The 17,566-nt window shown below is 40.9% G+C and overlaps 1 protein-coding gene across 1 annotated transcript; it reads right to left on the minus strand.

Moving 5' to 3' along the window:
- Positions 1-314: 314 nt before the first annotated feature.
- On the minus strand, positions 315-15,044 carry LOC141956687 (elastase-1-like). The gene is made up of 8 exons (XM_074897491.1): positions 14,843-15,044; positions 4,920-5,023; positions 4,662-4,771; positions 3,747-3,878; positions 2,953-3,089; positions 2,661-2,806; positions 1,056-1,205; positions 315-341 (listed from the first exon to the last, which is right to left on the minus strand). The coding sequence occupies exons 1-8, from the start codon at positions 15,042-15,044 to the stop codon at positions 315-317; spliced, it is 1,008 nt and encodes a 335-aa protein (XP_074753592.1).
- Between the last annotated feature and the right edge of the window lie 2,522 nt (positions 15,045-17,566).

A 17,566-nucleotide genomic window follows, 5' to 3' on the forward strand; every position in this document is an offset into this window, starting at 1 on the left:
TGAAAGCCCTGAAGAGCTGTGCTTGCTGCCCACAACCCAGCCCCAAGTTAAGAACACTGTCATCGGTTTATATTGTCATTACAGGCTGCAGCATTTGCTGGAACCTCCTTCCCTGCTGACTGGGTCTGAACCTGTGCCTAAGGCCAAGCAAACACAGCAACAGGTCACTGGTTGTAATCACTGATAGTTTATTATACTCTTGGACAATTTTTTCTATCAATAGCCCAAAGAGGTGTAGAAGGGATGAGAGGAGTTAATGAGCAGAGATACTTAATTCTAGCTCTTCTCATATTCATGCACCAGACAATCCTTCTCTAGAAACCCCCATTATTTGCTATAATCTGGAAAACAAAAGAGAAGTGGATTCAGTACAGAGCCAGAATAATGCATGTCTCCATCACGTGTAAGTGCTCTGAAGCAGGGTTTGTTCCCAGCTGGGACAGGGGACTGCTCCAGTGACCTGTTCCCACCCAGAAAGGTTTATGGACCACAGTAGCCTCCCTCTTACGTGCAGTGATTTAAAATATCTCTCCCCACCTTTCTTTCCAGCAGGTCCCATGGTTTACAGTGGCATTTCTACAGAACCACCACCTGTGCCTGGGAAACAGCTGCTTCTTGTGCCAGACATTATTTCTGTGAGCAAAGAGCTCATTGCTCTTTGTCAAATGTAAAGCTGAAAGTGCACAGTGCGGCACTGCAGGACTTGCACTTGCAGAGATGTTTTATGTCTACTGCATTTTCCATTCACCAGCTAGATAATCCCTCAGTGGTTTCCTGGAGTATGGTCATTTTTTGGACACAAAGCCCAGCTCCTGCCTGGCTTGAATTTTTTCTGTGGTCCTCGGCAGAACATTTCAGACTATAAGACAGCATCTCCTTCCTTAAAATTGTTTGACTACACCAAAAGTAGCACTAAATATCCTGATTTTAGATCTCCCTAGATCCCCCAGTTCAGTTCTTAATAGTTTAATAAATTAAAGACTCCAATCACTCTGGCAGTCCCTCGCCTTCACAGAAGATGCATCAGGTTACCTCGCAGGCGCTAAGCAACTTACATTGTGGATCCAGTCCACGTAGGCTGATACACGTGTGAAGACTGTTGGCTTCTTGTAGGTGTTACAGTAAGGAACTAGCCCAAAACTGACAATCCCATGGACTTGCCAGTGACCATCTTTGTAGCAGTTGAGAGGGCCCCCAGAGTCCCCCTGGATCAGAGGAAGGAGAAGAACATATTAAGCCAAATTATCTGAGCAATTGAGGAATGACTGGATAGGACTAAACAGCGCTAGTTAGTTAATCACTGTTCTGAACATGAAAGTAAAAATTTGTGCTGCTTACTTAGCAAAGGGCTGACTGGTCTCCAGCAGCATGGGAGCAGAGACTACCCAGCACCTACCAAGGTGTTGCAAAGATCAGACTATTTGTTATCTTAGTCTACATGCACAGACACACACACACATATACATACACATCTGAGGAAGGGTTGAAACCCTCATTTACCACCACCATTGCAAATATAGTGACTGTAAGAAATGGTCCAGGGCACATTGCATCACATGTAATCCTCCCCAACAAGGTCCACCTGCGCAGCATCTCCATTAAAAAATCAGTGCACTCTCCAGCTACAAGGAACCAGGTGGAGGGGAAATGCTGCTATCCTTGTGCTTTGCAAACAAGCGTGCTCAAAGGGTCCCAGGAAGTTAAGGTGGTGAAAAAGAAAGAAATCTGAGTTAAAATATATGAGAAGATAAAGGCTCTTGCTTGGCTCAGAACCCAGTTTGTAACAAGGTTCTGCCATAATTAAACCTCTCCAAAAAATAAACTAAATTTCAATAGATTTATAATTGTACTATACCAATAATTTTGCTGTGTATAATTATGTAACCTGTTTTATTTCTATATTTTACTATATTCATATATTTACATAATCAAGTATGTTACATATTTGTCCGTTATTTTTTCAGGGCTCTGCATGTTTACTTTCACCGGAACCCACCTCTGTAGGGAAGGGAATATGGGCAGAGGCAACAGGTATCGCCTGCCTTCACATGCCAAACCTCCTTACCACCTGGGGCCACCTGGAGTCCCTGGGATAAAGGGAACCTCACAGTATCTTCCTTTTCCACCTAACCTGGGCTAGACAGTGTAGTTGGATATAGCCAATGCTTGCAGCAACCTCAGATGTCCATGTAAGCGGCTGGGGAGGAGAGGGATGACAAGCAGCGGGGAGCACTGCCTGCTTTGGGGCGCAACATGACAGCAACATTGGAGGAGTGGTAAGACTACCCTGCAGCTTCATCCTTTGGATGAGGGCAGAGGGGACTGACAAAGTCTCAACCTAGTCCCCCGGAGCTGGTCAGTGGGACATGCTGCTGGAATAAGGGGCAAATCTCCCCTCCAAAATCAGAGGGGAGAGATACACCCTGAGGATTTGGAGGTTTTCTCTCCGCTGGCTGCTCTGTGGGGACCTGGAGGAATGTGGAGCAGTCTGGTTTAGAAGATATTCAGCAGAAAGCAGCAAAGGGGCCAGGATTTGCAGCAGAGCTATTGCAGGTGAAGAAATGGCAAAACCAGGTCCCAGCTGAAGGAACAGCAAGGTCAGATAGGAAGGAAAGAGAAAGAGAAGATCTTGAAAATCCTCTTATAATGACAGATCTTACACTGCATCCGGCCCTCACGCCATCTCCACCTGCACAGATCATAGTGATTTTTGCTTGAGATCCCCACCAGTCATCCTGGGAGCAGATCTGATGGTCAACAATTGGCATCATCACCTCCTGCAGTCTGTCCGGGACACTGCCATCCACTGGCAAAGAAAGGGTGAGGTTTTGGTTCAGAAGCTCCAGCAGTTGAGGAAGTAAGCCCACACCCTGCCTTGTTCAGCCTTACCTGCACAGACGTCCCTCTGAAACCGGGAGGGACCCTCAACACTCCTCCTTCACCCTTACTTACCACTAGTTGCACCCCATCCAGTAATATAGCAAGGATAGTCATTGGGCAAAATGTCTCCTTCAGATGGAAGCAGTCCCAGCTCAACGAACCCATTGTCATAGGCAGGAGAACTGAGGCGCAGCAGGGCAATGTCATAGCTGAAATGGGGTACAGGTAAAAGACTCTTTACTGAAAATCCTGAATTATCATAAACCATATGTCCTCACTCACATCTTATCACTTATAGAGGTCTCTAGCCTCTGGCATGATGATAGAGTAGCACCTTGCAAACATCATTAATTAATCCTTATAGCTATCACAGGCAACAGGAAAATATGAGCAACTAAGAAAGAAGAGGTCATGGTACAGACTGATAAAGGACTAACACCCCCCCAAAATCTTCAATTCTTTGGAGGCACCCAACCTCAAAGTGAATTTCAGTGGACCCTGGGTTGACAAGCATGCCTCTGAGGGGCGGTTTCAGACAGTCTGTCGGCATTTCCTTGTTGGCTTCCCTTCATCAGATGCAAACAGTGGTGTGACTGCTGGCAAGCTCCTGAATCTGCTGTACAACCTGGATCCATCTGTGAGGCCCATCCTTCCCCCATCTTGGCCAAAACAGGACTAAGATCATCCACATAGACACCATGTAACACTTCCAAGAGAGGAGGTCATTTGGGAAATCTCCATTGCACCATCTTCCAGTGCTTCCCACAAATCCAACCTCACTGGAAACGACTGAATATACACATAAACGCTACTGGGACAAGGTGCTAAGCACCATTCAGCCATCTGATGATATCCAAAATACTTACCCATTGGCAATTTTATTGGGATTCCAGCCTTCGTTAATGAAGACTCTATCCACATCAATAGCGTACTCAGTGCCATCCTCCTGCAAGAGATCATGCTCACCCAGAACCACTCGGTAGGTTGATCCTTCTGGCCTGAAAATGAATCACAGAATATGTGATGAATGTAAATGTAATGTAAATGAAATGTAAAAACCACTCCCCACAGCTAGCTTTGTAGTGTAATTCCTGTACCACTGAGACCTTCCACCAATGTAACAATTTGTAAAGCACCTTCCACCAGCAGATTTTCAATGGACTGTAGCTAAATGGTCTTATGAATTAGGCAAATGCTGCCTGTGGTTTGCTGGCAAAATAAGTGAAGGTGCAGCATCAGCTAACAGTGCTGAGGCTGGTCTTTAACAAAACCATTTTGCATCTCTGCATCTGTCTGAAACAGAGTGTGAAGGATCAGCATGTTACACTTTATTGTAAGTACATTCACTAAAGGCATAAGTAATTAAAAAGGAGTGTTCTCTTATTGGTGTCATGTTGTATCATTTAGGTGGTGCATGTTAGACATGATGCAGAGCAAATTGTACAACATGGCCTGTGAGCTAGGAAACACGCCTTTTGTTCAATCTCTCCATCTCTGTAGGTTTCTCAGGATGCAAACCCCTTCAAAATGCTCACATTTATGCAAATGCACCTCATCTTATGTAAATCAGCAATCAGCTTGATTTCCACTCCCAGAAAGTCAGTAATTAATATGTAAAATCAAGACTAAGGCAAACAGAGTTTTCCAGTTCCCTTGATTAAGTGTGCAGCAAGATGTCCAGCTGTGCAAGGAACAGCTCAGAGGGTGAGAAGGGTCTGTCTCCTGTCTGCAGCACAAATGGGGAGCAGAGCAAGAATTTTAATGCTTTTTATCCTACTCACATGCTGAAGCAATGGGCTGCAGTCATGACCCATTTGCCGGTGATAAGGGTTCCGCCGCAAATGTGAGAGTAGTACCCCGGGTAGTCAGGATAGGCAATCTGAAGCGATACCTGGATCAAATGACAACATATTTTACACCCAAGCCATGCTGTGCCTCTGCAGAAACAGTGTGTGTGTCTTTGGACAGTGGAAGCTGTCATTTTCTCACTGTTTTTTTCAAGTATAAGGCTTTTTTCAAGTATAAGACACCAGATTTACCTGCCACTTCCAGCTGTGTGGGTCAGCCTCATGGCCTCCAATTATTCGCCCCGTCAGCACATCCTCCTGAAGAGTCTCCCTTAGGGGACTTCCAGAGATTGCTCCTAACCACACAAAAAAAGGAGTGCAGTTTGTCATGTGGATTTCTAAACAGCATCAGTCATCACGGGTTACTGCCAGCAACAGACTTGTGCTGTGCAGGGCAGCCAGCTAAGCAGGTCTGAAAGATCAAGTGACTGCACTCGCACATGGTGACACTGTGACTGCTCTCCATCCTGGACGCTCTTTAAGGCCTCCATGGTTGAAAAATACCATAAAATGTTTCAAAATGCAAAGCTTTCATATAAATTGACTTGTTCCCTGTACTCCATACAACCCCATCCTAACTGCCAGGTGGTTGTGGACCAACCTAAATCCCCTTTCTTTTAGGGTGTAGATTTCCCTTCCCCTCCCTCAGAGAACTACCAGATTTTTCTTATGGAAATCTTGTTCCTGCAATAGAGAAAACCCCTTCCCACCAGAATAATTGTGTCCACGTTATGTTTTGCCCTAGCACAGTAACTGCAGAGAAAAAAATGTTATGCTCTAATTTGCACCTCTTAGAGGTTAAGAGGTTCACCCTTTCCCAACTCAAATATTTCAATTGCAACTTACCCAGGCAACTAAGAAGAAGCAGAAACTGAAGCATCTTTAATGAAGTGGTAGCATTTTTTCCATGAAGAACTCCTTTTATACTAAAATATCTGATAAGAAGCTGTCTAAATTTGTGATAAATACAATTTATCTATACTCATAACTCATTAAACTGATCTGATGAAAAATGTTCTCTAGGTGGAAAAAAGGGGAGCAACAAACTGTTCAAGGTAGAGCCCAAGGTTACACAAACACCTCCACACTGCATAGTTCCCACAGGGCCATGAAGCAGAAAACAACGTGATAAATTTGAAGTGTTCTCAGATCAAGTCAAAACCAAAGCACAGCAAACCCGGGCTCAAGAAGCCAACACTTCAGACTAGCAATTGTTGATGCATATGTTGTATTCCCTTGTAAGAAATTTATCTATCAGTCCAGCTGTCTGCTACTCCATGTAACATGAACTGATCTTTGTCAACTAGATAAAAAGAGCAATAGCAAACAGGGAGAAGCGTAACCACTGAAAGTTTTTCAACCTTGGCTGGACATATTAAACTGACCTTGGCTGAACATGTTGACCCTTTTTTAGGATTCTTTTCTGCTCCCTCCTCCCTGATGAATGAGTTCTGCTCTGTCTGCCCCAAAATGCTGGCTCTCAGTGGCAGGAGGGTAGGTAGGGAGGTGGGCTATGGCCAAGGGGGATGCTGCAGCTGGAAGAAACCTGGGCTATCTCTGAGGAATGGAAAAGGTCCCATAATCACAGAATAGTTGAGGTTGCAGGTCTGGAGGTTATCTGGTCCAACACCCATGCTCAAGCAAGGCCACTGAGATCTGGTGCAGATGGCTTTTGAATATGTCCAAGGATAGAGACTCCACAACATCCCTGGACAACCTCTGCCAGTGCTCAGGCACCCTCACAGTAGAAAAGTGTTTCTTCATGTTCAGAGGGAACTACCTATGTTTCAGTTTGTGCTCATGGCCTCTGGTCCTGTCACTTGGCATCACTGATGCCTGACTCCACCCTCTTTGCACCCTCCCTTCAGGTATTTATGCACATTGATTAGATCCTCCCTGACCTTCCCCTTCTCCAGGCTGAACGGTCTCGTCTCTCTCAGCCATTCCTCATAGGAGAGGTGCTCCAGTCCCTTCATCATCTTTGTGGCCCTTTGCTGGACTCTCTCCAGTATGTTCATGTCTGTTTGGTACCAGGGAGCCCAGAATTGGACCCTGTACTCCAGGCATAGCTTCTCCAGTACTGAGGGGAATGATCACCTCCCTTGACCTGCTGGTCATGCTTTGCCTTATGCAGCTCAGGATACCATTTGCCTTCTTTGTGGCAAGGGCACACTGCTGGCTCATATTTGATTGGTGTCCACCAGGACCCCCAGGTCCTTTTCTGCCAAGCTGCTTTCCAGCATCCTGGGACAGTCAGTAGGTAGAGAAGGCACCAGGTAATATTACTAATATCTGCATCCCATCTTTGACAGTGGCCTTGATGGACCACTTCAGAAGAAAATGTAGAAGCCTTTGTAATGGATAACTTTATTCTAGGGGGAAGTATGTTTTGCTTTTTTATATCCCTGTTAACTGCAGTCCCCTAACCATTTTATACTTGTGGAGCATCATGATTCACATCTCTTTAATGGTTTAAGGCATCTATCCAGGGGCATAGCAGATGCATAAGTTCTCCAGTTAAATGTAAAATACACTTCCGCTTTACATGTCCAGTGAGGAAGAAAACAAGAAATGCCTGTAGCTAGCAGAAATCCAGAGGCTTGTTTCCATGGTCAGGGGAAATCCTCTTGCAACACACAGGTCATCAACGGGTGGGAAGTAAAGCTCATCTTCAACTTGAACTGCAGCCACAGACCATGTGTCAAGTAAAAATAGAAGCATTAAGGAAATTAACTAGAGAGGATAGCAAGGATCATCCACCCAGGAATGCCAATGGGATCCACTGTCCATGGAATAGACACAGTAGAACCAGGACCTTTCCCATATAATCCCAACAGTCCTCTTTAACAAATCCCTTTTATTTCATTGGAAGCCATAAAAAGTTCAGTGTGATATTTCAGCACCGAGACCTTCTTTAAGTTACTGAACACTTTTTTTCCCCCTTACATCATAGATCATTTTTAGTTACAGTTAGTTTTGGCCAGGATGTCAGAAAGTGGTCTCCTAGCCAAACAGTCTCTTCACTCACTTTCACTACATTCATCATCCTTGTTAGACCTGGCAGACTCACTCGTTTTCTATTGCTAGTTTATTTTTTCCAAAGACTTTATATGTTTCCTACATATAATTCAGTTGTAGAACACTGTTGGTTTTTTATTGTCCTTTTGCCATCATGCCGTTTAGCTTGAGTAGCTGTCCATAATCTGTACTCTACAGCAATGCTCATGGTATCATAATCATTTTGCAGTTGAGTGGCTTTAATGTTGGGCTGTGTTGTAATGCCCAAAGGAGAAATAAATTACACTGAGAATGATGAATTACATCTGTTTTCAGAATTTTTCCACTTCAGGCATTGTTTTAGCCTAGAGCTCTTAAGGGACTGTCTGTATTTTTGTCTGGGCTCTACATATATGGTTCGTGGAAGAGGTGAAGCTAAGCGACATACGTGAATGGAGAGAGAGGAGTTTGAGCATTGGGACTGGGAAGCTGTTCCATGTACAAGCACTTGTCAGGGTGAAAAACTGAATTTATAAGTTAGAACTTTAACTGTAAGGGAAGGAAAAGAAAAAACACGGAGATTGGCATTAATGGCAATGAGAAGGCTCATTAGTTTTCGGTACTGCAGCATTACCATGGAGCTCTAATTGTGAAGCTTGGCTTGAGATGCCAAAGTCTACAGCTGCCATCCAAAACACAACATCTTACCTACTGATAAATCTCAGAGGCCCATAACCCTCCTGGGGCTATGAAATTTGTTTCAGACCATGAACGGTCCTGGAATAGGAGTCCAGGACTCTTCCTCTCTGAAGGACCATCTCAAGCCAGAGCTGCCTTAGGGTTTCTCACAAGTGTAGGCAAAAAAATGAATTTCTGTGCTTCAAATCTTTACCAGTAATCAAAATGGGACATCATTCACACCACAAAGCCAACCCAGGTGGCCTTGTTTGTGTCCATATGGCAAAACTCTTTTATAAAACCAGAGAGGTCTCAACCACACTGTCTATGGAGCATGGTTTGAGAGAACATCTCTCATCCATACTAACTTTCCAAACTATACATGAAAGTTGCTGTGAGGAGCATGGGCTGGTTCAAAGCAGTGTTATGTTAGACTGTGCTAACATTTAGCTGTACAGAAAAAGCAGGACAATGTCTGAGTTGGTGTTCTAGCACTGTTTAGTTAACTAGTGCTCTGGCACTGTTTCGTTAATCCGTATATAGCCTTTTTGTCCTTGCTCGCAGAGCATCAGAATTAAATATTTTGATGACATCAGCATTTTCTGAGTGAGTAGATTATTTTAGGAGTGATGGAAAGGATAAGGGAGGTTGTGGGGAGGAATAGGATGGATGGTGGGAAAAGATTCCAGGACTGTACAATTAAATAAGGAGATTTGGGTGAACTTGATGAGATCCATTGGGAGATACTGAACACAAAGATGAGGATATAGTCATCTTTCAGGGAGGCCCTAAAGCACAAACTGACTTCCAGACATCGGGAGGGTTTACTGTGCAGCTTTATGTCTGCTCTGCTCTTACACGCCTTTCCTAAGCATCTGCTATTTGCCATTGTCACTAGGCTACTGGCTAGATGTATCTTTGGCATGACATAGTTCAGCTCAGCATATATCTTTATTTATTATGTCTCTAGAAATGAAAGCCTCAGTTTTATTTTTGCAATGCAAATGCCAAGGTTCCCTTTCTTCTGTATAGCAGCAATTCAATATCTACATTCAGGACAGTATTAAGCACATTGTTAAGTATGCGCTAATGTAAATCACATGTTCCCCTTCTCAACAGAGATAGTTTTAAAAGTATTTAGTAGGACAAGAGAAGATTCCTTCTAATGCACAAAAAGTATTACATTTTTCATCATTTTGTCTTTATATTCCTTCTCTTTCATATCTGAGGTTGAGTTGATTGACACACCAATAAACCCATAAATATTCCTAGCTTATACTCATTTGGCACCAAGTTAGGACAACATGAGCAGAAAACCTTCTGTTATATAAGTTAAAAAGTCTATGGATACACTATCCTGAAAACACTGACAAAGCATTAATCTAATGTACAGTTCTTAATTATACTACAGTGTCCTTAATCATTAATAAATGAGGATAAAGGGACAAATGACTTCACTCCTCCTCTTTTTCTTGCTACAGGATGAAGTCTTCATTTCAGTACAAGTACTATTGAGCTGTAAAAAGGTAAGAATGATATTAAATGACTAATTTGTCAGACCACACCATATCCAGAAGCATATCTTTGAAGGTTCATCTAAAATGTATCTGACTTGAAAGAAATTCTCAGGAAGAAGGAAACATAAAAATAATAAGTGAGAAAACTTCACATTTCAACACTGGAAATGTAAAATGACATGAGGTAATGACTGTATATTCACTTTAATGATAAAAATGTTTATTAAATTTAAGGTTGGTCTCATGACATACACACACAACCCATATTTACTGATGTTTCACATGATGTTTGATGGAAAGGGCAAGTGACTGAGTAGCACTAGAGTTAGTATACGCTGTGATGTACACATACCTGAAAAATGCTACCTGATAAATTTATTAGGCATCTGAGGTGTCGGTAAACTATAATGCACACATAAACTCTACTCTAAAAGTGATTTTTAAAGAAGTTTGATACACAGACTCTTGAGGGTACATGTAATGTAAGAGCATCTTCTTCATTAAAGTTATAAGATCAAGGACCTTTTTAGTTCAGAGGGGATAGCAAGAAAAAGGGAAAGGGGTAAACAAAACACAGAGACACAAACCTGGTAGACGAGGGATAATTAAGATGATGATGAAGACCAAAAATCTCCAGACCATAACAGATGGGTCATTAAGGAACCACAGGCTGAGCTTTGGAGAGAGCTAACCTGGATGGTGTTACTGATAAGAAGGAAAACGAAGATGAATTTGAGGACTAGGGTATTCAAGAGAGTTGTGCAGGACAAGTAAGCTGGACTAGATGGGAAGTAGGAGATCATATAGCAGGTATGAGGGCCCAGTGTTCCCACTGAGGTCACACCAGACTGGGCTTCAGCAGCTGGGCAGGAGAAAACCTGGTCCTGGAGGCTGCTGGAGATGGCAGATCTTGTAATGTCCTTAACACAGACTACTGCATGTGACAGTCTTACCGGTTTTATTTAAAACGTATCTGCACCATCCAGGCAGGCAAAAGATGTTTAAAATTGATAAATCCAAATTACTGCCACTTCAGGGTTATTTCAGCCTGAGCAAATAATGTAAGTGGGTGCAAGAGAGAGGGTCTGATATTCACTGTCTTTGAAATTGAATCATCTTTATAACACAGCTCTGATAAATGCAATGTCCCCTGCTGGTGAACCTAAAGCTCTCCCTTGTTGAACATGTACAGACTTTAGTGTTCATGTCTGAGTAATCTTAGTCTTTTCTTAAACAGCTGTCACCCCATGTTGTTCTTTAAAAAGTGAAAACATTAATTTTATGTTAATTAAGAAGTCTAAAATACATATTTACTCAACTTTTTGGTATATATCTAGTGTTTACTGACATCTCTAATAGCTAAACATTTTGTATTAAGATCTTATTTTTAGGGTTTGATTGCTGCTTGTGCCTTTTCTAAAATCTTCTTGTATCTTTGGATAACCTGTAGAGAGTGTCAAAACCTAGTTAAAAAAAAGACAATAATAAATTTAAAACTATTTTTCTCATTATGTAATTCAAAGTTCTCTGAATGACTTCTTACATCACGACAAACTTCTATCACCTCAATATATCTCTCATCCTTTAGGTAAATGAAGGTGAGTTTGAAGACTTCAAGAGGTGCAGAAAAAATAGTTGTTTACCACCTGTATATCTTCTTGAGGTTAATCTGAGATTAAAACAGCACTTCAGAGCTGGTATCACAACAGATTTAGAGTTAAAATAGGATATCCCAGAAAACATTAAGATAATGAACATGTGATCTGTGGTACAATTATTTTTTTCTATCTGGACATTTTAATTGAATTCACATGTACATTGTGTTAGGAAGCCCCCCAAAAGAGACCTTCAAGGAAAAAAAGCACCCTGGATCCTTATCCAGTTTGCAAGTAAAGTGCCACACTTGGTGGGGTCACCCTACCCAAGGCTGACATGCTTGCAGGCATTGCACTCACAGAAGAGGACCATGTCACATCACTTGCTTTTCAGAGTCCAGGTGCTGGCACGGGTCCTCAAGACTATGTGTTACTGCTTTAGTACATGTTTCATTTGGAGAGTAAAACAGTACATAAGGATTGATGAACTGGGAGATGAGCAACAACTAGCACTCCACTTATTTCTGACTCTGTAGCATCTGACAACACCCAGTTTATTTTTGCTAATTGTTTTAGTTGAATTCTGGCCTTGGCAGTCCGTTTTAAGTATCCCATGGGCTTGGGTCACTGTCATAATTTGAATGCTTTCCTTCTGAGAAAATACAAATCACATGAATTGCAGCAATTAACTCCCTTAATAGGTTAGTGATTGTAATCTATCTTGCACTGTCATGTTACAAAAAGCTAATGTAAAACCAAACAGTTGTTAACAGATTGTGGAATAGCCCTCAGTACTGCCATTTATAGTAAACACCCATTAAAGCATTACAAATCACGGAACATATACCTGCACTTCTACCTTTTTATCTTGCACCCAAATACCTACAAACAGGCTCCTAGAATCTCATAACACAGTGAAATTTATATACGAAATCTTTATATTGGAACAACATATCACTGACAAACTAGATGGACTATATGAATCAGAAGTTCTTATAATTAAAACACCTGCAAAAGCTTTTCACCTTGTCTGAACATTGAGCACAGCAGATACAAAAGGAAAACCATCTCTGGTGTTACAGGCAAAGACACAATTTCCAGGAATAACCTTTTACAGCTGGGTGCTCTTAATGTGACAGCATTTCCTCAGTGCAGTACGAAGAATTTGGATTATTCAACTCTTAATGATTCAAAACACTGCTAATCAAATCAAGCTCAAAGGGCTCCTTTAAGTAGCAAAATACATTACTCACTTTAATACGTTTAATGGTTGATGATTAGTTTTGAGCATTCACATAGTTTTATTAAAATAATTAAGTACACATATTCATGCAGGGGAAGCATGTAGTTAAATATTTTGCTGGATCAGGACCAGAGTGTTCAGCTAGTTGTAGTTTTGCACTGCTATTTCCCAATATTGATTTGACTGCATTGAAAATCTTGGGAAAGGAGAAAAACATCAATAATTCAATTTATTTATGCACAACACAGAACTGAAAGGGTAAGTCTTAAGAAATAATGTGCTACTTATTTACTTTTAACAGCATAGTAGCTTGATCTTGCCTCCAGATTCTGTAGAACATTCAGTACATAATTCAATCTCTTTAAGTTTTTTAAGTAACTGTTGCACTAAAGCAGTTTACTGAAATCCACAGTTTTCATAACTCTTAGGAAGTATGGGTATGATTTTCTATAAGCAAATAAACTGTATTCTTTAAAAAAATTATTGTATGAAGTTCTATAAATACTGGTATGCCTAGCTCCACTGAAATCAATGGAAAAGTTTAGTATTAATGACATCAGAATCTCACCCAGTGTGTTTACTGGCAAAGTTCACTTTGACCTTAAGTAAAGAGGAACAGGTACAAGATAAATAGCATACACTCTGTCTCTTTTAGTCCATACTCAACATAGAAAAGAGTAGTAAACACATTCATATATAGTAATTTAAATATGCTTATTAATTTAATTTCAAAGATTTTAGCTTCAAGTTAAGAAGAAAATGCTATTCAATGTGAAGAAAAAACAGGTAAAAAAACAAAGCAGAAGTCTATCAGCAATTTGTAACAGAAAGGAATGTGTATGAAAAGATCTAAAGAATTTTTTACCTAATTTTTTGCCATTTCTACAAGTACACTGAAAGCATTTTCTACATTGCATATGTCTGTATCAGCCACTAAACTGTATTTCTGTAACATCTTTAGCTGATTTAGGCCCTCTTGAAAACAATGACAAAACTTCTTTAACAATTTTTCTGCTGTTCTTAAACCCTGTTGTGCCACTTCTTCTTATCTAAATTACTGTAACATTAAAGTCTATATGGTACTCCCTAGTTTCTCAAATAGTGACTAATATAAAGCAATATGCATCTTTATCTAAAAATTCTAACTACCCCATATGTAAACAGAGTGGTTATGCGTTTTTCTAAATATCTCATAAATCACACTGTTTCCCAAACTAGAAATTAATCACCTTACACTGCTACTATTTGTATACCTGTACTATAGCTAATTTCATCTTACTCCAGGTCATGGAAACATGGAAGTTTTCAGAAGTGCTACATTTTCCTTTATCTTTCAAATTAAAAGATGTTAAAAAAAGAGGAATGGTTATATATTAATATTCTAGATGTATTTCTAAGTGTGTTGTCAATATGTGCATTCATGCTTTTCCTGTATGTATATTCACTCACTCAAGACTGACAAATTTTTATCTCACTAGTACGCACATGAGATACCTACAAGGTACCCTCCTCTATTTTCCCTCTTTTCTTCTTTCTCATGTATTCATGCTGGTGTAAAAAGAAAGGTACACGCCCTACAATACCTGTTTCTTCCAGCACCAGAATTTCTGGAAAAATGCTTACGGCCTCAAAGCAAGAGATGTAGGAATAAACATACAAAAACATATCTCAAAGAATAGAATTTCAGCCAATTTCAGGAAACTCAACATAAAGAGCAGAAAAAGGCTGAATGCCTGAATTTGTTAATGTCAAAGTCATGACTAAGTATTCACAACTCGTTGGTGGAGATGCCCATTTAGTTTAGTTTCAATTAACTGTATTTGCAGTGCCTGGTATTTCAGCCAAATGGACAAAAGCATCTGAGATGACAGCAGTTGAAGATCATGTGTACTTGGATGGACACCAAAGCAATTTTTGACTGAGGATCAGAAGTTTTCTTGCTGAGAAGTTGCAGGTGTACTCTCATCCAGAAGGGCAACCAGCACCATTAACCAGGGACAGCAGAGCCTGGGATGGCAATTCTGGCCTGAAAAGAGTACAAGAAGATCTGAAAGGAAGGGCAGGGCTCGTGGTCTCACTGGATACCTTCAAACCGGAAGGTCCTTGGCCAGACTAGGATCAGCTGAATGTCTACTGGCAAACCCTGCTTGGCAAGGGTTGTGAGTGCAACAGCAGATGCTGCAACGGTGTCCTCACACCTCCTGGTGTTCAGCTGCCTGTGTTCAGGGTCAGCTCTGATATAGTGGAGCTGCAACCTTGGATCAGACTTCTGTGGAAACTGCTGCATTGTGAGAAAATAAGGAAAAAACCCAAACTGAGAAGCCTCATCTGGGGCTGTATCCTTTGGGCCTGTTGCTCAGGCCCTTGCTCTTCATCTTTCCTTGAGCTACGTTGCTTAGGATACAATTGTCCATCCCTTAGGATACAATTGTCCATCCCTTCTTCCACCACTTCCCATTTAATTGTCATCAGCTTTAAATTAGCACTTTCATTAGTTTGTTTGAAGATCTTGGCAAGTAAGTCACCAATAAACCTGATGCTAAAAGCTTGCTGGTAAAGAAGATGGGAACCTTGCAGTACCTATTTATTGATATTATATCAGTGATATTACCGGTTACTATGTTTGTTTGATGGATTTTCTTCACGTAGGGCTTTAGGATATTCCCAAGCATGACAAACTTTGAGCTTTCAGATCACTGGGATGAACCTTCCAACCAGGCAAGGAGGCAACCACGACTATTAAACAGGGTAGCAAAGATAATTTGAAAGGCATTTTGATGCATCCCTTCTTCATGCTTGCAGTTGATAAAGAAAACTCTGGACTTTCTGCAGAAGTGACACATTCATGCTGATCAGCTGAGGCAGTGATCAGGAGGGTTGGTACACTGACCGACTCCATGCTCTGCATCTTCAGTATCACAAAGCCCAAGTCAAAGCCAGAACTCCAGGGGCTTAGCTGGTTCAAAGGGAACTTTCCTACATTTATCTTCAGACCAAAAGCTCCTTCTATGGCAAGAAATAAACTGCACCAGAGCTAGGGCTTGTCATTTCCTTCTGCTGTCTATATTGTGAAATTGTTTGCACAATTCCTGGTGTGGTTTTGCCCCATGTCAGCCACCATAGTCTCAGACAATACTTGGTCACATTTTAATGCATAATATGGGCCAGGAACAATTTCAATAGGCAATTGGGTTGCACACACTCTGGTTCAGAGATGAAAGAGTTTAATCACATGGACATTAGATGTGTCTTGCCAGTTGGAATCAGGAATAAAGAATGAGTACCACCGATTTGATTTACTAATAGACACAGAACAAATTTTTTTGTCATCTGAAACTCTGTCCAGATGCCTCTTTTGTAAGCCTGCTGCTAATGCAAAGTGAAGCAATTAATCTTTTCACCCTCAACTATGTGACAAGCAATATGACCTTTTTGAAAAGTCTGGATGTTGCAAAGCAATTGAGCAACAGAGCTCTCTACTGGATGTGGTTCTGACCCATGGTAAACAAACATAGTCAACTTGACTGAGAGAAGAAGACAGTAAACCAGTCTTCCTAATGAGGATTACCAACGACAAACTTTAATAACAGTTTCTGAATTACTGTGTTCAAGTTACTTAAAACCTCAGTGGTTTCCCAGCCTCCTCTATTCTTTAATACTCGCAAATAGTTATTAGGAACCTTGCCCTTGAACTATTTTCAGATGGGTTTTGATATTTCCAGGTAAGATGTTCACCTGCAGCAGAAGTCAATTCAAACTGGAATCTTCTTCCTGCCATGAGAAATTCAAGAAGGACTGCAGGAGAACAGACGCTCAAACTGAATTGTGCAGCTTCAGGATATGATGCTAAACACCTACTTGTCTGGAGGAACAGACCTGACAGCTTTACACTGAACATGTGCTGATGCAGAAAGATGGGAATGGAAAGCACGTAGAATATGGCTTTCACATCTTGAGCAAGAATACAGAATGCTTGTTTTGGTGCTAAAGGCTATGCCAAGGTCCTGAAACACAAAGCACAGTGCTACTGGCAGTATTGCCAGCTTCTAATAGGTTCATGCTGTTCTTGAAGAGCTTGCAGTGACTGAAGGTAAGAGAACACTGTAAGTTTTCAGGAGACTGAGGCAACAATGGTACATTGTTCTCTCCCTGAAGAATAACGGGATAACATTGAAAGTGTTGAATCAAATTAATCTTTTGCAGAGTGTAAGAAGCATTGGTTTAAGCATTGATAAAGTACTCTACAAAAGGGTGCTGTACTTGACAATTAAACGAAAATGCACAGGAAAACCTCAAGACAGCAGCCAACCTACCTTACAGATATCCCTACAAGGAGAAGTCTTGGATTTGATAAGAGACAGAGCATTGCTCAGGAATGTAGTCTTAACCCAAACAATGGAAGGAATGGCTAAGTTCACCAGAGCAGAAAAATCACTTCCATAATTTATAAACACTGTCAGAAAAGCTGTGGCAATGTGGCACATAAAGAGCCAAAGTCCAAGAGGATTTAGACAAATCTGAATCATATTGTTGATAGCTCTCTGGCAGCAGTCACTGTCCTTTTTAACTTTGTTAAATTATCTCAGAGCTTGATTAGATTGTCCCCATGTGCCTGTTTGAAAAGAATAGAGGGCAATCAATCTCAATATGAAGTTACCATATTTATGTATATAAAGCACCATGAAAGAGAAAAGTATTTTTACAAAAAGAGAATTTTGAAATATTTGCAGTAAGCATACATCTGTATACAAACATAAACAATGTGTATTAATTTCTTCAGATAGATGTTTAATTTATTTTATAATATAT

The sequence above is a fragment of the Athene noctua genome, chromosome 2, assembly GCF_965140245.1.
Source record: "Athene noctua chromosome 2, bAthNoc1.hap1.1, whole genome shotgun sequence".
NCBI classification, from domain to species: domain Eukaryota; kingdom Metazoa; phylum Chordata; class Aves; order Strigiformes; family Strigidae; genus Athene; species Athene noctua.